The sequence below is a fragment of the Nansenia antarctica genome (genome assembly GCF_963989245.1).
Source record: "Nansenia antarctica genome assembly, contig: SCAFFOLD_229, whole genome shotgun sequence".
NCBI classification, from domain to species: domain Eukaryota; kingdom Metazoa; phylum Chordata; class Actinopteri; order Argentiniformes; family Microstomatidae; genus Nansenia; species Nansenia antarctica.
In genome coordinates, this window is record NW_027663446.1 from 64877 (window position 1) to 89876 (window position 25000).

The window sequence follows — 25000 nt, forward strand, 5'->3', positions numbered from 1 at the left end:
AGTTCAGCTGCCTGTGCTGAGTCTGAAGAATCCTGCGCTGTAGGCCTTTCAGTTGGTTTAAGAGCATCGAGGGAAGGGGGAGCAGAGTTTATGAGGTTGAAGAGTATGTTGTTCATTAAATGGTATTCTCCCGATCTGTTTAAGTGGAGGCCATCTCTTTTGAATAGGTCTCTCTGCCTCCAGAATATGTTCCAGTGGTCAATGAATTTCAGCCTTTTAAGTTGGCACGCACCAGAGAGCCACGTGTTAAGGCTTAGGAGCCGGCTGAATTCCAGGTTACCTCTGTCAACAGTGGGTAGCGGTCCACAGATGAATGTCTCAATCTTAAGCTTGTCAAGTCTATTGAAAAGTTCCATGAAATCACGTCTCAAGTCTACTGAGCCCATTTTACGTGAATCGGTTTGTCCCACGTGTAATACAAGACGCTTTGTGTCTGGGTTTTTAGACAGTGTTTCTTCCAAATCTTTAGTTATTTCTGAGACCGTTAGGTTAGGAAGACAGTGGATATGTAATTTTTTACCTCTTACGTTTCTGATCGCCGAGTCTCCAATCAACAAAGTATCTTTTGGAGGTGAAGTCTGTTTCATCCGCTGCATGTCACACAGAGAAGTAGAAGAAGGAGGGGGTGACCTTGAGCTCGTGTCTGCGGGCCGGGGAATCACCGGGGGGGGCCGGGGAGTCACGTGATTCCCGGGCCTGGGAAATCTTGGCGTGACTCTGATGTTCTTATCTCGGGCCTTGGGAGTCATGCCAGCTCGCTGCTCCGCGGGCCGGTGTCTCAGACTCCTATCTCGGCTCTGTTTAGTCATGCAAGCCCATGGCTCGGGCCTACCTGTTGCTAATGATGCTAACGGTGCTAACAAGGACTTCAGTTGGCTGCTTTTAAGTAGTTTCGGGGGATAATTCATCTGTCCAGTGAATTTTGCAGCTGTCACCTGCCTCGTTAGCTTTGGGAAGTGTGAATTTTGATTTAAATCCTCTTCAAAGGCTTGCGTGGGTGGAGAACCATTAGCGTAGCGATTCTCGAGTCCGGAGAGTCGCCCCTGGAGAGTATATTCCAATAAGTCTACTCTCTTTGAAAGATCCACACAACTTTGACAGATAGCAGGCATCGTAGGAATAAAAGCTATATATTTTTTTGTTTGTTAAAACTATAAAAAAGAAGCAAGAAAAAAGCAGGAAAGCAGTGGTATGAGAGGAGCGAGGGAGAAACACGTCTAATCTACTCAGAAGCAGGAAGTAATGCATAGTTACCACTAGTTACCATAGCGACCATAGTTATCCAGGGTTCAGAGATGCCGTTGTTATGGCTAGCCTGTCTGCTGGGGACGTGTGTGTGTGTGTGTGTGTGTGTGCGTGTGTTCAGAGTGTGTGTGTGTGTGTGTGTGTGTGTGTGTGTGTGTGTGTGTTTGGTGTGTGTGTGTGTGTGGTAGTGTGTGTGTGTGTGTACCAGGGGAGGTGGGGGGGGCTCCAGGGGTAGTGTGTGTGTGTGTGTGCGTGGTAGTGTGTATGTGTGTGTGTGTGTGGTAATGTGTGTGTGTGTGTGTGTATGTGTGTGTGTGTGTGTGTGTGTGTGTGTGTGTGTGTGTGGTAGTGTGCGTGTGTGTGTGTGTGTGTGTGTGTGGTAGTGTGTGTAGGGTTGGGTACCGAAAATCGGTACCGGTAGGTACCGGTTACTTTACATTCGGTATGTACCCGTACCGAATCGCAAAGGAGATTTCGGTACCTAATTTCGGTACTTTTCTATCTCGTCCCCTGGTGTCCGGTGTCAACTGGTGACTCGTGACGTCACATCGCCTGTTACATTTCCACTCAGTGAAAGCAGCGAGTACGGAAGGATAACGAGAAGGTTGCTAATAGCAACTTCCGCTAGCGGGTTGGCGTAACGCGACGCTCGACTTATGGGTGCGTTCCGTAAACTCGTTCTGGAATTCTGATCACCACTCGTGGAATGCCTTCTGTCCAATCAAATGACTTGCTCCCCTTATGACGTCGGGCCCAGTGTGCGCTGCGACGCTCTCAGAGCGAGTTTACGAACGCAAGCCTTTGATTGGACAGTGCACTCCAGGATTCGACGCGTCTGTTGATGACGTTGTGCGGATGTGTGGCTGCGTCTCTGCGAGGTGGACAACATGATCGGGGATCTCTTGATATTCGGGTACTGTGACTGTCCTTATCCTACTACTGTGTCTGAAAAATCTGGTCATGTCATCATGGGGATAATGTGAAAAAATACTCTTGTGCAATATGACAACCCTAGTTGACTATCTGTGCAGTATAGTACAGTGGATTGTGTACATAGCCTTTATTGATGTAAACCAGCTCCTTACCTTCTTGTGATTTTATGCTTTTATGCTTTTTCAAAAAAAAAAAAAAAAAAATCCTTTCCTAACACCAGGGGAGCCACCCCTCCTAAATTTCGTTGTTTGGTACCTGTACTGTAGCAATGACAAATAAAGTCCATTCCATTCCATTCCATGGACCAGAGAGGGGGAGGGGAGTAGTAGTAGCTGAGCGGCAACAGAGTTGGATTTTGACGAGGTGGAGGGCTCCAGTTTATCAGAGTTATATTTCCTCTTGGTCTTCTTGGTTCTGGGGGCTATGCAGGCCTCTTCACTAGATCCCTTTTCTAAGAATATTCTGATGTCCTTGAGGGGCTGCCGAACAAGTGTGTACTCGTATTCGACATCAGTACCAACGATAGGCACCCCCAGCTTAATGGAGTCCCCAAGGCTCAGGAGGTTTATTTTCATTTATTTTAATTTGAGTGTATATTTAACTAATATATATTGTGCCTCAGCAATAAAAAAGTGAAAAGCTGTTTAATGTTGTCGACCGTGTTATTATTATATATATATATATGTCATTTAAAAAAATCTAAAGTACCGAATTAAGTACTGTTTTGGTACCGGTACCGTTTTTAAAGTATCGGTTAGGTACCGGTACCGGATAAAACCCAAACGGTACCCAACCCTAAGTGTGTGTGTGTGTGTGTGTGTGTGTGTGTGTGAGTGTGTGTGTGTGTGTGTGTGTGTGTGTGTGTGTACCAGGGGAGGTGGGGGGGGGCTCCAGGGGCAGCAGCAGCGTGTGGTAGTGGCGTATGCAGAGGCGGCTGTCTATCTGGTAGAGCAGCGCAGGACACAGGCGGCTGAACTGGGCCGGGGTCAGACCCTCCGCTGGGCTCAGCCCGTAGGACGACAGCAGCCGGGTCAGGTTCAGACACTGGGGGGGGGGGGGGAGACACTCATTAGACCAGGGTATATACAGGAATCTTGAGGTTAATTTCAACGCCTTTCTAAGACTTTTTAAAGACCTTGTCAATATTTTTCCAGACCTCACCGCCACTTGGAGCTGTAACCGTTTACATCAGTGACACCTTTAACTTAACAGTTTTAGATTACAATAGACTAGACCACTATCATACAACACGATTTCCGGTTCATCTTTGTTTTTTAATAAAACTAATAAATTCATGAACTTTTACTAATAGTTTTTAGGACTCAAACTCTTTGGACAGAGTCTAATTCAGAAAAATATCTACAAAATTCAAGACCTCATAAAATCGTGATAAGACTTTTTAATACTTAAGGGTCTTGATTTTCCCAAAATTGATTTATCAACTTTTAATACTTTTCAAGACACCGCGGATACCCTGATGGATGAATGAATGGATGAATGAATGAATGAATCTTTTATTTCGAACACGATTTAAAATAATAAAATAACAAATAACTAATATGTAGAGCAGGGGTATTCAATTACAAATTCAGTTGGGCCAGATTTGAAAACCAAGAAATTTTGCTGGGCCAGACATTTTCAGCGACCAGTAGCCTAGGCACCAGGTAATGACACATTTCAAACCAACACAAATGAATGTAGGCCTAATGAAATACAAGCAGTTTATTTATAGTTTTCCTTTTAAATTAGGTAACATCTGACACAGGCACGTCAAAAAGACTTGACTGAACACAATAAAAGAGCTGTAATTGAACAGAACCTAATAGCAATACTTTTTTCACTTTCTAGGTAAAACAACAACATTTTGGTCTCAACTGACCCATGCACATCTCAAAGTGCATAAAAAAGTGTACATATACAAATAAATAAAAAAGTCCTTTTGTAAAATAAACATTTTGGTCATAGCTGACCCAGGCACATCACAAAGTGCTTTTAACTGAATGAAAATAACCATCAATGCCTTGAGTGCACAATTAAACAAGTTACAGTTACAGTTAAACAATAACATTGAATCTAATCTAATCTAATCTTACCCCGCTGACTTTCTTAGTGTGAGAAGTGACATTTTTTATTCTGAACAAGAGCAGTGACATTTGGCTCATAAGATGTCAATGCAATCCGAAGGCATTGGTGAAGAGTACTGTTAGTCAGAGAACAACGAGAGCTGCTTTTTATTGTGTTCATGTGTGAAAAGCTTGCTTCACAGGTGTATGTTGATCCAAACATACTGAGCACATGGATTGCTACTTTCTTAATGTTAGGGAACTGGTGCACGTTGACATCACTCCAAAACTTCGCAGGTCCATTAGTGCGAAGCTCCTGTGCCATGGTTAAGGATGACTGCATGTCAACAAGTTCAAGTACGAATTTCCCCTCGTCGATGGAAGGCACCACTCCCTTTCCTCTGGTGGATAAGTCCCCTTCTATTGCAGCAGTGAACGGGTCTCTGGCAAAGCCCATCACCTCTGCGGGCAGAGCAAGCCCATCCAGTCGACCAGCAAAGTTCTCTTTCAACCTCGCAATGAAATCAGTCATCACATCTGTGATTTGTGCCGGGGATGAGACGCATTTGCGGAGCGTTGGAAAATGCAGCATTCTGCCGGTGCACAAGTCGGCCGCGAAAAGGTCCAGTTTGATTTGAAACGCGCGCGTCTGTTCCACAAGATCAATCACAGTTTTGTCTCTGCCTTGTAGCCCCACATTTAGGTCATTCAGGTGTTTGAACATGTCGCTCAGAAAGCAGACATCAGCCATGAAGTTGTCGTCCAGTATGCGATTCAAGTGTGTTTCTGCCTTCGTTTGCTTGCTGCTGCGGAGGAAAGTTGTAATCTCCTCTCTGAGATCACAGAAACGCTCCAGTGCCTTGCCTTTGGACAGCCACCTGACGTCGTTGTGCAAAAGCAGGTCGTGGTGCTCAGCAGACATTTCTGACAGCAGCTTGCGGAATAAGCGATGTTGGAGGCTCGAAGTGGAGCGAATAAAATTAATTGTAGCCATCACGTTGTCCATTGTTGTTTTAAGCTCCCCGCTGAGTTTTGCGCACAACACCGTCTGATGCACAATGCAGTGTAAGGATGTTATCTGAGGTGCAACAGCGGACCAGCGTGCTGTCAAACCATTTACTCTCCCTGTCATGGATGGAGCCCCATCCGTCACAAGCATTCCCACACGCTTCATATCTAGACCATTGTCTTTGAAAAATTCTGAAATGTTCTTAAAGACTATCTCGCCAGTTGTGTGTCCTTCTAACGGCAGTAAACCGAGCAATTCCTCTCGGAAGCATTTGCCGTCAAAAAAACGGACATATATGCACAATTGTGCGATATCGGTTCTGTCTGTGGACTCGTCTACTGCTATAGACATAACATCAGCTTTCTTCAGTTCTTTTAACAGTGTTTCAAACACATCTGTAGCAAGAATTTCAACCCTGCGAATGTTTGAAGTGTCTGACAGGGGAACGTTTTTAATAGCAGATGACACACTCGTTTTAATTTTGCTGTCAATTATCACTTCATCTATGACGGCCAGCATACAGTCTTTCATGGTTTCAGAATCAGTGAATGGCCTTTTCTTCTTTGCTAAGATCCAGGAAACACGAAGGGATGCTGCTGTACCTCTCTCTTGGGCTGTGCATGTCCGTACCATCGTTGTACAGCTCCGATTGTAGGATGCAATCAAACTCTGCACTTTTGCAGCCCTCTCCTGAGATCCCTCTGGAAAGTTGGCCCGGAAAGTCGGGTGTTTCTCCATGTGGTGCCTCCGAATATTGTAATCTTTAAGTACCGCAACGCACTCATTGCATATTAAACACATCGGTTTGGCATTTGGACTTTGTGGTAAAATAAACACGTATTTTTCAGTCCAGGCAGGGTTAAACCGACGGTTTTCATCGTCAATTTTGCGTTTCAGGGTGGAGAAAGTCGAAGACATTTTTGGAGTTGATATCGGACTTCTAGCTAGCCTGCCTACAGAACGTGAATATAACGCTCTAGCAACAGTCAACCCAATCAGGGCATTGTTTGTTAAAGTGTGTCTAGCAACGTTATATTAAACAATGCCCTGATTGGGTTGACTGTTCACACGCTCACACGTCACACCTTGCCACGCCCAATGCGTGACATTTGAGAGCCCTGGTGTTATATTCACGTTCTGTAGGCTACTATTGTATGGTAACGATCCTGTATGAGGCCCGTTAACAGCTCCACCAAGGGAGTTAACTATCTTGGTCTAATGGTTAGCGCGGTCGTCGTTTATGCGGGAGATCGGGGTTCGATTCCCGCATGGGGCGAGTTACACTACCAAGTCTCCGTTCGCTACAGTATGAACACTCGCGAAATACGTTTTTCTCTACTTTTATGGCTGGGCCAATCGGGGGTCGCGTCTGGGCCGCATGCGGCCCGTGGGCCGCTAATTGAATAGGCCTGATGTAGAGTAATGGCCAATGCACACGGCGTGCGATTTTTGTTGCACGACAACATTCCATTTTGAAGTTTGAATGAAAGTCTATGAGAAAATCGCATCCCAATGCACACGGCCCCGATTTTAATCGCACGGCGAAAATTCGATTCCATTCGTTTTGAATGGGACAAAGCACACGGCGTGCGAGTTTTGTCGCACTGTCACATTTTGCAAATTTTGTAAAAGTTTGTGGTGCGACGGATTATTGCATCACAATGGGACCATTGGGAAAACTTCAACTGGTCTATCTAAATTAATTGAGTCACTCATAACGGGGAGAGAGACTGGAGCATACATTTTACACGCGTCTTTCGGTCATAGACAGGTAGCTTGCTGAGCATCCACTAATTTTCCATAACGTAAAAAGGAGGAGGTTGGTTGTGGAACTACGAGATGCTGCAGTCTCACAATGAAAGGAGAGTTCAACTTGGTCAACAGTTGAGGCTGTAGTGTACAGGAGGACCGCTAGTTCCAGGCCGTGTGCATTGGCCTTAACAGGCCTATCACTGTTGGAAAGAGAGTAGGATGAAGCCTAAGCTTATCCTGTCCTCCCCCTATCCCTCACTCTCAAGTGAGAACAATTATACTTAAGTTATATAATCCAGTTAATTAATACATATATTTCGGTATCATCAGTTCTAATACTTTTTCATTCTTAATACTGAAACAACACAAAATAAATAAGTAACAAACATCAGTATCCACAATGTAATACAGAAGAAAAAGACACAGAAAACCACACCTTAGTTTCCAGAAGATTAACAACCTTCCCTTTCCTCATTTTGGTATTTAACAAAAATCATACCTCTCAAATGATATCCCTTATCCCTCTCTATAAATCATTTGTTAATGTTACCTGGGAGTTCTTGAGTCTTTGCTTTATACATTAACTGTGACAGTTTAAATTTGAATAAGTCCATGAGCTTTAAGGCATTTGACATTAGGAACAAGTTATTTGTGTGATCACGAAATCCGACCTTATGTACAATTCTCATAGCTTTTTTCTGTAGTGTAATCAATGGTTTTAGAGTGCTTTTATATTCATTTCCCCATATCTCCACACAGCAACTCAAATATGGTAAGACAAGACAACAACATAGAGTATACAACATCCTCTGTTCCAGAATATGTTTTGCCCTGCACAATACTGCAATACTCCTTGATACTTTGGATCTAACGTATCTTATATGAGATCTCCAACAGAATTTACTGTCTAATATTACTCCTAGAAATTTGATCTCATATACTTGTTCAATATTGACGTTGTCTGTTGTTACTTGCACTTGTGTATCTATTTTGCGGTTTCCAAAGACCATCAGTTTGGTTTTGTCCACATTCAGTGAGAGTTTATTAATGTCAAAGTTTGTTTAAATTATCTCCAGAACAGAAGATGTTGGTGTCGTCTGCAAAAATAATACATTTAACATAGTTGATACCTTACAAATGTCATTTATGTACAAAATAAATAACAACGGGCCCAACACCGACCCCTGTGGGACTCAACAGGTTATATCAAGGCATGATGAAGTATGATTGCCTATCTTAACAAACTGTTGTCTATTGGAAATGTAGCTTTTTAACCAGTTCATTGCCACGCCTTTAATCCCATATCTTTCCAATTTACACCAGGGTTTCCGTTAACCGGTAATTACCGGTTTTTGTCCGGTAAAATTTGTTGAAGTCTGACAAATTGAAAAGTCGTCTGACATATTGTCCGGTGAAAATAATTCCCTCTAAGCACAATGTGAATACAATTCGCTAAAGTTCACATTCTGATTCCTTCTATTTTAAAAAAGACGAATATATAGGCTATGTATTTCTTTTATTATTATATGATTTGACACCGGCATGATGATGACTCCTAATGTGTAGACCGGCCTATGCGAAACAGCGGTAATAGTCAGGTGCCACATGGGATTGATGCCAGATGGGATTACAGCCTAACCAGTCTATTACCGCTTAAACCCAGTAGCCCATTCGGCGGTAACCCGGCCCATCTGGCAACCCAGAGTTCAGAGTTGAATGGAAAGAAACTTTCCCCTGGCTGCGTTTAGATGAGGAAGGAAAAATGTTCTGCAGTGCTCACCGTGCAAAAAATCGGGGAGGAATAACGGATTCACGAGAGGAGAAACGAATATGAGAATGTCGGCTCTCACTGATCACAGGCGGTGCAGTGAGCACATATCGGCGGTCAGTTTGAGGCAACAGCAAACCGCTATGAAAGGCCACTGTGAGCAGGCTAATGCAACGGCTAACAATAAGCTGCACTCTCAGCTACAAGTTGCATTTCATATGGCAAAAAATGGCATCGCATGTCATCAGTATGTGGGACTGACTGAGCTACTGAAAGCAGTTAAGGCTCCAGATTTTGTCTTGAGTGAGGGCATTTAGCGCCACAGCGACTCCGTTGATGACATGGAAAGGGCACTGGAAGACGTTGTGATGGATCAGCTGGATGAAAAGCTAAAGGGGAGTGACTTCATTGGAATTATCATTGATGAGACAGTAAATATCACCGTGGACAAGAAGCTGATTATATACGTGAAGTTGGAAATAAAAGGAAGAGTTGAGACATGTTTTCTGGGCAATTATGATGTGCGGGACCGCACAGAGTGTATATTTGACAAAGTGGTGGAGGTGCTCCGCGAGAGAGGTGTGGAGCTGTCCCGCGTCATTGGCCTGGGCTTTCCATTCAGGTGCACTGTGGTGCCCACCGAGTTGCCCTGGCCGCGCTAGATGCTGCAAAGGCTGTTGACCAGGTAGGAGCCTACAAGCGCACAACTGCTTCTGTGTACTCCTTTTGTCCACCTGGTTATAGAAATGACGTTGTTTTATTGATTAAAAAAGGGTAAAACTGGAAAGAGAAAATAGAAAACTCACATTAATCCCAAACAATTTAACAAACTTCAGTTAACGTAATGTGGAGTCCGTTCATTGATCGATGCTGTCTGTTCAGTTCCCAGTGAGGCGCCCGTTCAGCGCTGGACATAATGGCATAGCGCGCATGCGAATCATGTTATATTATTATATATTATATAGCTCGCATCTAATCGTATCGGATGAGAAATAGACATTAAATGGCATATATAGGCCGCTACACAACAGATATCACCGCGACAAACAGCTATATTATATTTTAATATGATGACCGGAATATCTCACGTTTGTCCGGTAAATCGAAATCTTCCCGGACACGATGTCCGGCGGCAATTCTTTCTAACGGAAACCCTGATTTACACAGCAAGATGTTATGGTCAATAGTATCAAAGGCTTTTTTCAAATCTATGAATTATATTCCTACTGCATATTCCTTGTTGTCAATACAGTTAGTTATACTATACATACTTGGTTAGGTGAGTCATCTCTCCATCTAGGGTAGGAGACTAGCAGAACACTTGTTGACCTCTCACCTCTTCGTGCTGGTGGTCGTCTCCCTCAGGGTCGGCGTGACCCGAAGTCCTCATAGGCCCCTCCCCCTTCATAGGCCCCTCCCCCTCAGGCAACTCCCTCTTCATAGGCCCCTCCCCCTCAGGCACCTCCCTCTTGGCCTTACGAGAGGGACCGTGGTCGTGGTCGTGAGCGCCGTGGTCCTGCTCGGGCGGGGGGGGGAGGGGCGACGACGTCTTGTTCCTGCCCCCCCCCCGTTGGCCTTTACCGCCTTTACCGCCCCCCCCTCCCCTGGCAGGCTTCCTGGGCCTCCTGGGCGCGGGGGGGAGGGGCTCTGTGGCAGGGGGGAGGGGCTCTGTGGCGCCACCACCCTCCCCCTTGGCTGGCTGCCCAGTGGGGAGGGGGGGGGGGGGCGCCAGGGTGACCTCGGCTGGCTGGGGGGTCGGGCTGTCTGGGTCTGTGTATGTGTCATGGGGGGGGGAGGGGTGTTTGTGGTCGTGGTCATGGTCGTGGTGGGGTTCAGGCGTGGTTGTTGTGGTCGTCAGGGTGTGGTTCATTGCCATCTTGTCGGGCGGCGACTGTTGGTCCTGGTGGTTGTGGTCATTGTGGTCATTGTGGTCGTGGTCACTGTGGTCTAGTCCCTGCTGCTGACCGTGCTCTTGACGACGGCCGTGGTCGTCATGGTCAGGACCGCTGTCCCGCTCCTGGTGGCGGTCACCGCTCTGCACCTCTCTAGGGTCGTGTTTGTGGTCGTCATGTTTGTGGTCATGATCATCATCGTCGTGTTTGAGGTCGTCATGTTTGTGGTTGTTGTGGTGGTCACCGCCGTGTGTGTGGTCGTGGTCATGGTGGTGTGTGTGGTGGCGTCCCCGCGCGGGGGGGGGGTCTGTAGGGTCGGGGGAGGGGGAGGTGGGGGGGAGGAGCTGTTGGCTGCAGGGGGGGGAGGGGCCAGCGGGACCTGGCTGTGTGTTGTGGTGTGTGTGGTGTGTGTGGTGTGTGTGGCTGCTGCCGCGATGGGCTTGGTGGTCCAGCAGGTGGAGGTGGGCCACGTAGTCGTGCCCCAGGGCGGCGGCCCCCCCCCCCGCCCTCCCCTCCCTCCTCCCCCCCCAGCAGACGGACCTCCCCCAGACCCAGGGAGAGCAGCAGGCTCTGGAAGCCGTCGTAGTCCAGACGGTCGCTCTCCTGCGCGCCGTAGCGACGGAACAGCTGCCGGATGTAGAACTTCTGCTCCTGCTCCGCCTCCTCCTCCTCCTCCCATGCTGGGGGGGCCCCTCCTCCCCCCCCCCGCCCCTCCTCCTCTGCTTCGGCTCCTCCTCTTCCTCTTCCTCCTCCTCCTCCTCCTCCTCCTACCACCACGTAGGGAGCCTGGGAGATCTGGAGGTCGCTGTGAACTTCCGCGTTGTGGTCGTGGTTGTTGTTGTTATGGTCGCCGTCGTGGTGATGGTGGTGGTGGTGGTGGTGGTGTCCGTGCCCGTCGTCTCCGTGGCAACGGTGGCACTGGTGGAACAGGAAGGTGAGCACCACGCACAGGAAGCAGAACTTGGTGTGGGCGTGGACCTTCATCTTCTTCTTCTCCTCGCTGCTGCTGCTGTGGGACGCCTGCGAGAGAAAGAGACACGTTTTAAATGCTTTAGTTATGTCCACGTGAATGTTCATTATAAGCAATATCACACTCGAGGTGTGCTGTTATACTGAATATCATCAGCACGACTGCGGTTGTCTTCGGTATTCGGGGCCTGCGGCCTCGTACCTACGACCCAATCACAGCCGTGCTGATATTCAGTATAACAGCACAACCTCGAGTTTGATATTGCTTAAATATCTAAAGGGCATAGATACTAACAGTGCATTGTGAAATTATGAAAACAGTCAGTAACAGTAGTGCTGAGCCAACAACCAGTTATGCTACACACAGGATGTTATTCAACCAGTTATGCTACACACAGGATGTTATTGTCCTGTTGCGTTTGCCGTAGCTGTTTGCTGTTTCCGGGTTCAGAGCACGCTGGCGTCAAGCGTTGTGATTGCCGCTTCTGTCCCCCGGTCTTGTCTTTTGTATCCTGTTTTTTTTGTATCCTGTCCTGGTTTCTTGTTTTCGCCGTCTACCTTGTTTTGTGTGCCCGTCTTCCCCCGGAGGTCTCCGCTTTTTATTTTTCTTCTTTTCTTTTCCAAGTATTTTTGACTTTTCGCCGACCTCCGCTGTTTTCACCTCCCGCCTCCCACTGCCTCCACTACCGGATTACAAGTATCCATCGCCTCCGCTACCGGACTACAGTATCCATCGCCTCCTCTACCGGACCGCAGTATTCACCGCCTCATCGTTCCTGTCCCCCGGCTCTGTGTTGCTGACCGACCCGCTGCGCGCCGCTCTCAGACATCGCTAGCCTGGCTGTGCTGTGCTATTACCCCCGTCCCGGGAGGTAGCCACCACTCCCTCCCCGGCTCGGGGGTTGCCATCTCCGCAGGTGAGTGTCAGTCCTTCCCGGCCTTCACTCACTACTGCAGGTTTTGGTCGCTGGCATGGCACGGTTAGGCTGGCTGGCCGCGCGGGTTCAGTCCCAGGCTGGCAATACAGATGACAACAACAACTACAACACCACGCTGTCACTCTGGTCCACTGCCTTGTTTACACAACTCACTGCCCACCAACTACTAGTCACTCCCAACCTATCCACTGAACTGCTCCCACCTGTACTCTGGTTTCATCTCCAACTTGGACTCACCCTCCTGCTGCTCCTATCATTTTGCCCTGGACCCCCGCCCACCATACTCACCTATACTGCCACTGACCTTCACTCACTGAACCATAACCATCGCCTCACTGCTGCTGCTGCCACCGCCGCCACCAAGGCAGGCATTCTCCGCCGCCGCCGCTACATCCACCGAGGCCCCCAGCAACATCGACACCGGACTCTACACCACCCTGAAGGCACAAACATCCCCTCATTCTGGACTAACTCTCGCTCACCTGTCATCACCCCACACCGCACCGCTGACCCCTCAAACCTCCGCTCTCTCCCTCCTGCTCCCCCATCCATCTCCCTTGCACTATTGAACACTCGCTCTCTCTCCAACAAATCCCCTGTCATATCTGAACTGATACTGGACAACAACCTGGACATACTTCTCCTCACTGAAACCTGGCAACAACCCTCGGACTACTACTCACTCAACCAGGCCACCCCCCCTAATTACACCTACATCGCTAAACCCCGCCTCTCCAAGCGAGGGGGTGGTCTCGCTGCTCTCCACAAACTCACCCTAACTGTCACTGTACTGGACCTCAACCTCCCACCCATGTCATCCTTCGAATACCTCGCCTTTTCACTCCCCAACTCCATAACTGCACTTCTACTCTACCGCCCACCGAAGCCACACCCCTCTTTTCTGTCTGATCTCTCTGAACTCCTCACCATTGCCTCTTCCCTTTCTACCCGTCTCTTACTCACCGGTGACTTTAATATCCATGTCGACCAACCCAACTCCAACCTCACCTCTGATTTCCTCTCTCTCCTTGATTGCTTCCACCTCACCCAGCACATCAACTTCCCCACCCATGTAAAAGGCCACACACTCGACCTTGTCTGCTCTGCCTCCCTACCCATATCCAACCCCCACCCTTTTCCTTTCCCACTCTCTGACCACCACTGCATCCTCTTCTCTGCCCCCCTGCCCCTACCGCGCCACCCCATCAAACGCACCATCTCCTTCCGTAACATAAAATCTGTCAACCCACTCACTCTATCCCAGTCCATATCTTCTGCCCTCCCCACTGACTCCACTCCCACCAACCCGGAAGACTATGCCACCTTACTCAACTCCATTCTCTCTGACTCCCTTGACTCACTGGCCCCCTTGAAAACCATCACTGTCTCCTTCACCACCTCCTCCCCCTGGTACACCGCTGAACTACGCACCATGAAACAGACCGGCCGCCAACTTGAACGACTACACAATAGAACCCACCTCACTGTCCATGCCGAAGTCTACAAGCAACATATCTCCTCCTACCGTGACGCACTCCAAGCTGCCAAATCTGCCTACTACTCCACCCTCATCAACACCTCCAATCGAAACCCCCGCACCCTCTTCTCCACTGTCAAGACACTACTCCAACCCCCGGACAACAACACAACTTCCTCCCCTGACCTCTGCAACTCCTTTCTCCACGCCTTCAACAGCAAGATCTCCCACATCAATAGCTCACTGACTGCCTCCATCTCCAACTCCACCACCCCCGCCCCCCCTGCTGTCATCTTCCCCCCTCCTGACTACCCCCCCCCTACTCCTCTCACTACTTTCTCCCCTATTGACTCCTCCCTCATCACTACTATCATCACCGCCTCCAAAACAACCACCTGCTCCCTCGACCCCCTCCCTACAACCCTGACCAAGGCCTGCCTCCCTGCCCTCATCCCCCACCTCACTGCCCTCTTCAATCAGTCACTATCCCAAGGCCACGTCCCCTCAACCTACAAACTTGCCGCTGTTACCCCCATTCTCAAAAAGCCCACTCTTGACCCAGCCAATCTCTCCAACTACCGCCCCATCTCCAACCTACCATTCCTTTCCAAAACCCTTGAGCGCGTTGTCGCTGCCCAACTTCACTCCCACCTCCAATCCAACAAACTGTATGAACCCCTTCAATCTGGATTCCGCCCACATCACAGCACTGAAACAGCCCTGGTCAAAGTAATCAACGATCTCCTCACCTCTGCAGACTCAGGTGCCCTCAACATCCTAGTTCTACTAGACCTGAGCGCAGCCTTCGACACAGTGTCCCACTCCATCCTCCTTCAAAGGCTGCGTCAACTGGGTGTTGAGGGCACCGCCCTGGACTGGCTCACCTCCTACCTCACCAACAGACACCAGTTCATCTCCCTCTCCGGTCACACCTCCTCCTCCTCCTCTGTCACACAGGGGGTCCCACAAGGCTCAGTCCTCGGCCCCCTGCTCTTCCTCTGCTACACACTCCCCCTCGGTCACATCATTCGCCAATTCAACCTGGACTTCCACTGCTACGCTGATGACACACAGATTTACATCACCACAAACTCCACCCAGAACCCACCCCTCACTCACATCGAAACCTGCATCTCCGCAATAAAAACCTGGCTCACACACAACTTCCTCAAACTGAACAGTGAAAAGACCGAAGTCATCCTCATCGGCACCAAATCCACCCTCAATAAAACCGGACCCATCACACTCACCATTGACGATACTACCATCACCCCCTCCCCCCTGGCTCGCAACCTCGGCTTCATTCTGGACCCCACCCTCTCATTCGATCCCCACGTCAGTTCCATTGTCAAGACATCCTACTTCCACCTCCGAAACATTGCAAAAATCAGACACTGCCTCTCCCCCCCCGCTGCTGAATCCCTCATCCACGCCTTCATCTCCTCCCGCCTCGACTACTGCAACTCCCTACTCACCGGCATCACCTCCCGCTCCCTCCATAGACTCCAGATGGTCCAAAACTCTGCTGCACGCCTCCTCTCAAACACCCGCTCCCGTGACCACATCACTCCTGTCCTCCACTCTCTCCACTGGCTCCCCATCAAAGAACGTATACAATTCAAAGTCCTCATCCTCACATACAAAGCCCTCCACAGCCTGGCCCCCCCTTACCTGACTGACCTCCTTCTCCCCCACCGCCCTACCCGTACCCTCCGATCCTCATCCATTGTTCCCCTCACTGTCCCACCCTCAAAACTCAAAGGCTTCGGTCACCGTGCCTTTTCACGAGCCGCACCCCGCCTCTGGAACTCTCTCCCTCAACCACTCAGAGACTCACCCTCACTCCTCACTTTTAAATCCCACCTCAAAACCTACCTGTTCTCCCACGCCTACAGCCTCCCCTACCCCTAGCCATCTCCCCCATCCCTGCCACCCCCGCCCCCCCCCTGGACATGCATACAACCTCCCCTATCCCTAACCATCTCCCCTCACCCTGCCACCCCCCTCCCCCCATGGACATGCATACAACCTCCCCTTCCCCGTTCGTTACCTCTGTGTTCTATGTGCTCATGTTATCTGTTGCTTGTTGTTTCTGTGTTTTCCGTTTTGCCCATATTGTCAGCGTCTTTGAGCCTCGGAAAAGCGCTATATAAATCGAATGTATTATTATTATTATTATTATTATTATTATTATTATTAACAACCAGTTATGCTACACACAGGATGTTATTAAACCAGTTATGCTACACACAGGATGTTATTAACAACCAGTTATGCTACACACAGGATGTTATTAAACCAGTTATGCTACACACAGGATGTTATTAACAACCAGTTATGCCACACACAGGATGTTATTAACAACCAGTTATGCTACACACAGGATGTTATTAACAACCAGTTATGCCACACACAGGATGTTATTAACAACCAGTTATGCTACACACAGGATGTTATTCAACCAGTTATGCTACACACAGGATGTTATTAACAACCAGTTATGCTACACACAGGATGTTATTCAACCAGTTATGCTACACACAGGATGTTATTCAATAGGGCTGCAACAACGAATCGATGAAATCGATAAAAATCGATAATGAAATTCGTTGGCGACGAATCCCATTATCGATTCGTCGGGTCTTGTTCCATAACAAACCTACTTCCTGTTGACGCACGCCACGCTGTCTTGCGGAGCCGGCGCGGCGGCTACATTTAATAGACACCGGAGTATGCTCATAGTCACTTGTATTAGTAAGGAGATGCACTTGTGAGTTCTGGCGAAGCGTCAGCTAAATGACTGTAATGTAATGCGATAGCCAGTGAGTGTTTGCTCGCATTCATGAATTCAATATTGCATGACAAGTGTATTTAGCTAGCTGGCTAACGTCAGTGGTAGAGCAGAGGTGATGAGCTAAAGGCTAGCTAGTGGTAGCCTACCAAACTACCCGTGAGTTAGAGTGAGGCACTGACTGTCGCCTAGCCTATTGTATGGAGTGAGAGGACACATTGCATTGTTTTGGAGCATATCTGTTATATAAAAACATTAGTGTCTTGTCTGTAGCCTATATTGCACTTTGGGTTACTGACCTTTACATTAAGCAAAGTTATTACCTAAAACAATGCATGTATTGAGCTAGAGTTCAACTACTTTATTGAAACAATGTACCGCCATAGTCCATGGCCTGTTGTTAAACCTATTTGATGTAGCAAAGCCTTTTTTATTTATATTATTTATTGTTTTTTATTAATACTTATTCATTTTGCACATGTATATGTATAGGCCTGGCTGATTTAGAAAACATAAAATAAAATTTGCAAAAGAAATCTGTTTTTTTTCATTTGTATCCGATTAATCGAAAAAATAATCGGCAGATTAATCGATTATCAAAATAATCGTTAGTTGCAGCCCTATTATTCAACCAGTTATGCTGCACACAGGATGTTATTCAACCAGTTATGCTACACACAGGATGTTATTAACAACCAGTTATGCTCCACACAGGATGTTATTAACAATCAGTTATGCTGCACACAGGATGTTATTAACAACCAGTTATGCTACACACAGGATGTTATTCAACCAGTTATGCTACACACAGGATGTTATTCAACCAGTTATGCTACACACAGGATGTTATTCAACCAGTTATGCTACACACAGGATGTTATTCAACCAGTTATGCTGCACACAGGATGTTATTCAACCAGTTATGCTACACACAGGATGTTATTAACAACCAGTTATGCAGCACACAGGATGTTATTCACAACCAGTTATGCTACACACAGGATGTTATTAACAACCAGTTATGCTACACACAGGATGTTATTAACAACCAGTTATGCTCCACACAGGATGTTATTAACAACCAGTTATGCTACACACAGGATGTTATTAACAACCAGCTATGCTACACAGAGGATGTTATTAACAACCAGTTATGCTACACACAGGATGTTATTCAACCAGTTATGCTACACACAGGATGTTATTAACAACCAGTTATGCTACACACAGGATGTTATTAACAACCAGTTATGCTCCACACAGGATGTTATTAACAACCAGTTATGCTACACACAGGATGTTATTCACACCAGATGATACCAGTGGGTTGACAGTAAGGCTGCCACGATTAGTCGACTAGTCACGACGACGTCGACTACCAAAATCGTCGCCGACATATTTGGTAATCGCCGTAGTCGCATGTTTTTTGGGAGCTGAAATAAGCGTTTTTTTTTTTTTTGCCTAGCACCAGGGGAGCCCCCCCCCTCCCAAATTTCGTTGTTTGGTACCTGTACTATATCAATGACAATAAAGACCATTCATTTCATTCGATAAGCATTCGTTTTTCTTCCCTGAAGCTGCCACTGGCTAGCGTCTCCCAGTGTCTTTGATGTACATGCGCAGTGTCGGTCATCCGGGGCACACGTGACTTCCCCGGAAAAACAAACAGAGAAATGTCTTCCTGTCCTCGTACCTCTAAAGTGTGGGAGCATTTCAACCACAACGTTGAAAAAAAGAATGTAAAATGTAAAATTTGCAAAGCTGAACTCGCTTATCATGGCAGCACGTCTATGATGCGCGAGCATCTAAAAAGGAAGCACGTTGTGGCAGATGACGAGGAAGACGATGGCTTGTCTCGGTAAGCTAGTTAGCTTGTTATTGGCTAACGATATCGTTACGTTAAAAGCCTTCTTACATTATTTTACGTTGTCATCAAAGCGATACTTATCAAATAGCAAAAAATGTTGTCTTAACGTTACAGTGCTAAGAAGGCGCGTTCTACTATGAGATGAGTGAAGCAAAGCAAAACTTTTGTACTCTGTACAAGTATTTATTTTTGTTTTTGTATTCTTTTGGTTGCCTAGTGCCTAGCCTACCTCATTTTACTCAGCAGTTTGCACCCTCTACTACTCTTTACATTACATTACATGCAAGTGATGCCAGAAATAAATCTGCAAAGTTCATTAAAATATCTGTTTTTGAGTGAACAATCATTTTAATTGTCTTTATTTTTAGTTAGCACATGCCTACAACAACAACTAACAACTTCAAGCTAAATTTAGAAGCTGATTTAGAAGATGATAGCTAAATAAGAGCGATTGAGTAATTGTGCGCTAAGCTGTAATTTATGATCCGATTAGTCGACTAATCGTTAAAATAATCGGTGACTAGTCTACTATGAAAATAATCGTTTGTGGCAGCCCTAGTTGACAGATACAGTATCAACACTGTAAATCAGAAAAAAAAATCCAGCTCATGGGTACAAGAAGCATCGCCTTCTCCATATTGAGCGGCTCCAATAACAGCAGATACTGAGCAAATACTCTGCTAACTGTTTAGCTTCTCTTAGGTAGACCAGCCATTTGAACAACTCTGACAACAAGCTTATGAACATGGCCCAGGCTGCCAAATATGACAACTAAAAGTTGACATCTGTAACCCAGTTGTGATATGGCCTGCTCCAGCTGTTGGGATTTCAAGATCTTGGTTGAAAAGGCTTACACACACACACACACACACACACACACACACACACACACACACACACACACACACACACACACACACACACACACACACACACACACACACACACACACACACACACACACACACACACACACACACACACACACACACACACACACACACACACACACACACACACACACACACACACACACACACACACACACACACACACACACACACACACACACACACACACACACACACACACACACACACACACACACACACACACACACACACACACACACACACACACACACACACACACACACACACACACACACACACACACACAGTTGAAAAGGCTTCCTATTTTTATTTTTATTTTTAAACCTGTAGCCTAGCTTTTAATAGCTTCTAAACCTGCAGCCTAGCTTCTAAACCTGCAGCCTAGCTTCTAAACCTGCAGCCTAGCTTCTAAACCTGCAGCCTAGCTTTTAAACCTGCAGCCTAGCTTTTAAACCTGTAGCCTAGCTTCTAAACCTGCAGCCTAGCTTTTAAACCTGTAGTCTAGCTTCTAAACCTACAGCCTAGCTTCTAAACCTGCAGCCTAGATTCTACACCTGTAGCCTAGCTTTTAAACCTACAGCCTAGCTTCTAAACATGCAGCCTAGCTTTTAAACCTGTAGCCTAGCCTTTAAACCTGTAGCCTAGCTTTTAAACATGTAGCCTAGCTTCTAAACATGCAGCCTAGCTTTTAAACCTGTAGCCTAGCTTTTAAACCTGTAGCCTAGCTTTTAAACCTGTAGCCTAGCTTCTAAACATGCAGCCTAGCTTTTAAACCTGTAGCCTAGCCTTTAAACCTACAGCCTAGCTTTTAAACATGTAGCCTAGCTTTTAAACCTGTAGCCTAGCTTTTAAACATGCAGCCTAGCTTTTAAACCTGTAGCCTAGCTTTTAAACCTGTAGCCTAGCTTTTAAACCTGCAGCCTAGCTTTTAAACCTGTAGCCTAGCTTTTAAACCTGTAGCCTAGCTTTTAAACCTGTAGCCTAGCTTTTAAACCTGCAGCCTAGCTTTTAAACCTGCAGTCTAGCTTTTAAACCTACAGCCTAGCTTCTAAACCTGTAGCCTAGCCTTTAAACCTGTAGCCTAGCTTTTAAACCTGTAGCCTAGCTTTTAAACCTGTAGCCTAGCTTCTAAACCTGTAGCCTAGCTTTTAAACCTGCAGCCTAGCTTCTAAACCTCGACACCTATGTTTTATGCAATGAATAAGCTCTGAGACGCTGGTTACTGGTTGTGAATCTGATTCAGCCCGGTACCAACGGTACCAACGGTACCAACAGTACCAATGGTTTCCCCCGCTCCGCACATGTGGAACCTTTAACCTCTAACCTCTAACCTTTAACCTCTAACCCAGACCAGTCCAGGAAGGAGTGGGTTCTGGAGAGCATGGTGTTGATAACTTCTCCTGCCTGGAGGCTGTGACCACCTCATCTGCACACCCCTGGACAGGGACGGGACAGGACGGGACAGGACAGGGTCAGGGGAGATGGTATTTGGGGGAGCACAGCTACAAAGCCACTTTAACCATCGCAGGGTTTCTACAAGTTTCAACAAGTCAAATCTAAGACCATTTTAGACCTCTTTGAATAGAATTTTAGACCTCTTCGCGACACCATACGATAGCTTTTTGTCATCCTGCCGTAGCTTCGTTCGCCAATCATTTCTCGTGGGGGCAGCGAATTGGCATTTTTTTGGGGTTCCAGCTTGATTCATTTCCGCGTAAATAGACGTGGTCGGACTGACTACCTTGCAGGACAAGCTGATCTCGTTTTTTAGACCTAGAAGCACCTCATTCTTTAGACCTAATAACTGGAACTTAAGACCTTTTTAGGGCCTTGTTGATCGGATTGCTGGATTTTAGACTTTAAGGCTTTTTTAAGACCAGCACGGGAACCCTGCCATTGAGACACACACACACACACACACACACACACACACACACACACAGAGTGTACTGTGTAGACTAGTAAATGAGCCATATATAACTATCATCGCCAGTCAACTGATCCACATCATAAGGTCTCCTTCTTGAGAGGCCTCTAGGGGTACGGCTGTGTGTGTGTGTGTGTGTGTGTGTGTGTGTGTGTGTGTGTGTGTGTGTGTGTGTGTGTGTGTGTGTGTGTGGGGAATGCATGTGATCACACACAATAACAAGCTCATCTCAGATATCAGGTCAGGGTGACTCGCTTCTGTAGTCTGCTGTGGGAACAGCAACATGCTGTGTGTGTTTGTGGACAGGTATGTGTGTGTTTGTGTACAGGTATGTGTGTGTTTGTGTACAGGTATGTGTGTGTTTGTGTACAGGTATGTGTGTGTTTGTGTACAGGTATGTGTGTGTTTGTGTACAGGTATGTGTGTGTGTGTTTGTGTACAGGTATGTGTGTGTGTTTGTGTACAGGTATGTGTGTGTTTGTGTACAGGTATGTGTGTGTGTGTTTGTGTACAGGTATGTGTGTGTGTGTTTGTGTACAGGTATGTGTGTGTGTGTTTGTGTACAGGTATGTGTGTGTGTGTGTTTGTGTACAGGTATGTGTGTGTTTGTGGACTAGGACTGGCCGGTCCATCAACAGAGGTCAGCCTGGCCAACACTAAATAAGACCAGGGGCCGGTTGCATAAAGATAGATTAAGATTAAGGTCTAAGCCTTGGGAGTCATGTCAGCTCGCTGCGCCTCTGACTCGTATCTCTGACTCGTATCTCTGACTCTTATCTCTGCGTTGTTCAGGCCTGTCTGTTGCTAACGACACCAGCGCTCGACCTGTCTGTTGCTAACGACGCCAGCTAGGACTTCAGCCGGCTGCTTCTCAGTAGTTTGGCCGGGGGGATAATTCATCCGTCACCTGCCTCGTTAGCTTTGTGGAAGTGTGGATTTTGATTTAAATCCTCTTCAAAGGCTTGCGTGGCTGGGAGCACCATTAGCCTAGCGATCCTCGAGTGCGGAGAGTCGCCTCTGGAGAGGATACTCCAATAAATCGACTCTCTTTGAAAAGATCCACACAACGTTGACAGATAGCAGGCAGGGTAGGCAACGTTGACAGATAGCAGGCAGGGTAGGCAACGTTGACAGATAGCAGGCAGGGTAGGCAACGTTGACAGATAGCAGGCACGGTAGGCAACGTTGACAGATAGCAGGCACGGTAGGCAACGTTGACAGATAGCAGGCAGGGTAGGCAACGTTGACAGATAGCAGGCAGGGTAGGCAACGTTGACAGATAGCAGGCAGGGTAGGCAACGTTGACAGATAGCAGGCAGGGTAGGCAACGTTGACAGATAGCAGGCACGGTAGGCAACGTTGACAGATAGCAGGCAGGGTAGGCAACGTTGACAGATAGCAGGCAGGGTAGGCAACGTTGACAGATAGCAGGCAGGGTAGGCAACGTTGACAGATAGCAGGCAGGGTAGGCAACGTTGACAGATAGCAGGCAGGGTAGGCAACGTTGACAGATAGCAGGCAGGGTAGGCAACGTTTACAGATAGCAGGCAGGGTAGGCAACGTTGACAGATAGCAGGCACGGTAGGCAACGTTGACAGATAGCAGGCAGGGTAGGCAACGTTGACAGATAGCAGGCAGGGTAGGCAACGTTGACAGATAGCAGGCAGGGTAGGCAACGTTGACAGATAGCAGGCAGGGTAGGCAACGTTGACAGATAGCAGGCAGGGTAGGCAACGTTGACAGATAGCAGGCAGGGTAGGCAACGTTGACAGATAGCAGGCAGGGTAGGCAACGTTGACAGATAGCAGGCAGGGTAGGCAACGTTGACAGATAGCAGGCAGGGTAGGCAACGTTGACAGATAGCAGGCAGGGTAGGCAACGTTGACAGATAGCAGGCAGGGTAGGCAAAAAATAGCAGAAAAGAAAACGAAGAAAATAAAATAAAAGCAAAGAAAGCGAGCAAGCATGTCTATCCTCCTTCAGCACCTGGAACAGGGGGGGGGTATTAGGCATTATCTACTACTCTTCTTCTTTATCAGTCTGTCAGTGGTAAACACAGCCTCCACCTCCTGAGACACAGCCTCCATCTCCTGAGACACAGCCTCTACCTCCTGAGACACAGCCTCTACCTCCTGAGACACAGCCTCCACCTCCTGAGACACAGCCTCTACCTCCTGAGACACAGCCTCTACCTCCTGAGACACAGCCTCTACCCCCTGAGCCACAGCCTCTACCTCCTGAGACACAGCCTCTACCTCCACCAGCCTCTACCTCCTGAGACACAGCCTCTACCTCCTGAGACACAGCCTCTACCCCCTGAGCCACAGCCTCTACCTCCTGAGACACAGCCTCTACCTCCACCAGCCTCTACCTCCTGAGACACAGCCTCTACCTCCTGAGACACAGCCTCTACCTCCTGAGACACAGCCTCTACCTCCTGAGACACAGCTGCTACCTCCTGAGACACAGCCTCTACCTCCTGAGACACAGCCTCTACCTCCTGAGACACAGCCTCTACCTCCTGAGACACAGCCTCTACCTCCTGAGACACAGCCTCTACCTCCACCAGCCTCTACCTCCTGACACAGCCTCTACCTCCTGAGACACAGCCTCTACCTCCACCAGCCTCTACCTCCTGAGACACAGCTGCCCCAACATGTTTGATTAGGAAAGGAAATAGTATCTCTGTACAGTACAGTTGCTTCTTTGTGTAAGGCTAACATTGACATTGACATTGACATTTCTGTCAACAACTGCCGTAACCGTGGTAACAGGATTTAAATCCACACAAGTGTTGACATCTCTACCTATCTGCTTTTAGGACTGCAGAGTCACTACCTATCTTCTGTCAGGACTGCAGAGTCTCTACCTATCTGCTGTCAGGACTGCAGAGTCTCTACCTATCTGCTGTCAGGACTGCAGAGTCTCTACCTATCTTCTGTCAGGACTGCAGAGTCTCTACCTATCTGCTGTCAGGACTGCAGAGTCTCTACCTATCTGCTGTCAGGACTGCAGAGTCTCTACCTATCTGCTGTCAGGACTGCAGAGTCACTACCTATCTGCTGTCAGGACTGCAGAGTCTCTACCTATCTGCTGTCAGGACTGCAGAGTCTCTACCTATCTGCTGTCAGGACTGCAGAGTCTCTACCTATCTGCTGTCAGGACTGCAGAGTCTCTACCTATCTGCTGTCAGGACTGCAGAGTCACTACCTATCTTCTGTCAGGACTGCAGAGTCTCTACCTGTCTGCTGTCAGGACTGCAGAGTCTCTACCTATCTGCTGTCAGGACTGCAGAGTCTCTACCTATCTGCTGTCAGGACTGCAGAGTCTCTACCTATCTGCTGTCAGGACTGCAGAGTCACTACCTATCTGCTGTCAGGACTGCAGAGTCTCTACCTATCTGCTGTCAGGACTGCAGAGTCTCTACCTATCTGTTGTCAGGACTGCAGAGTCTCTACCTATCTGCTGTCAGGACT

At 47.6% G+C, this 25000-nt stretch overlaps 1 protein-coding gene across 1 annotated transcript in view; it reads right to left on the bottom strand.

Moving 5' to 3' along the window:
* slc39a10 (solute carrier family 39 member 10) overlaps positions 1-25000 on the bottom strand; it is a 55768-nt gene that overhangs the window by 14849 nt on the left and 15919 nt on the right. The window contains exons 4-6 of the mRNA XM_080550803.1: positions 10954-11682; positions 10107-10922; positions 3048-3222 (exon numbers count right to left, since the gene is read on the bottom strand). Of these exons, the coding sequence (XP_080406929.1) occupies positions 3048-3222; positions 10107-10922; positions 10954-11682 (1720 nt within the window). The remainder of the gene's footprint in view (positions 1-3047; positions 3223-10106; positions 10923-10953; positions 11683-25000) is intronic.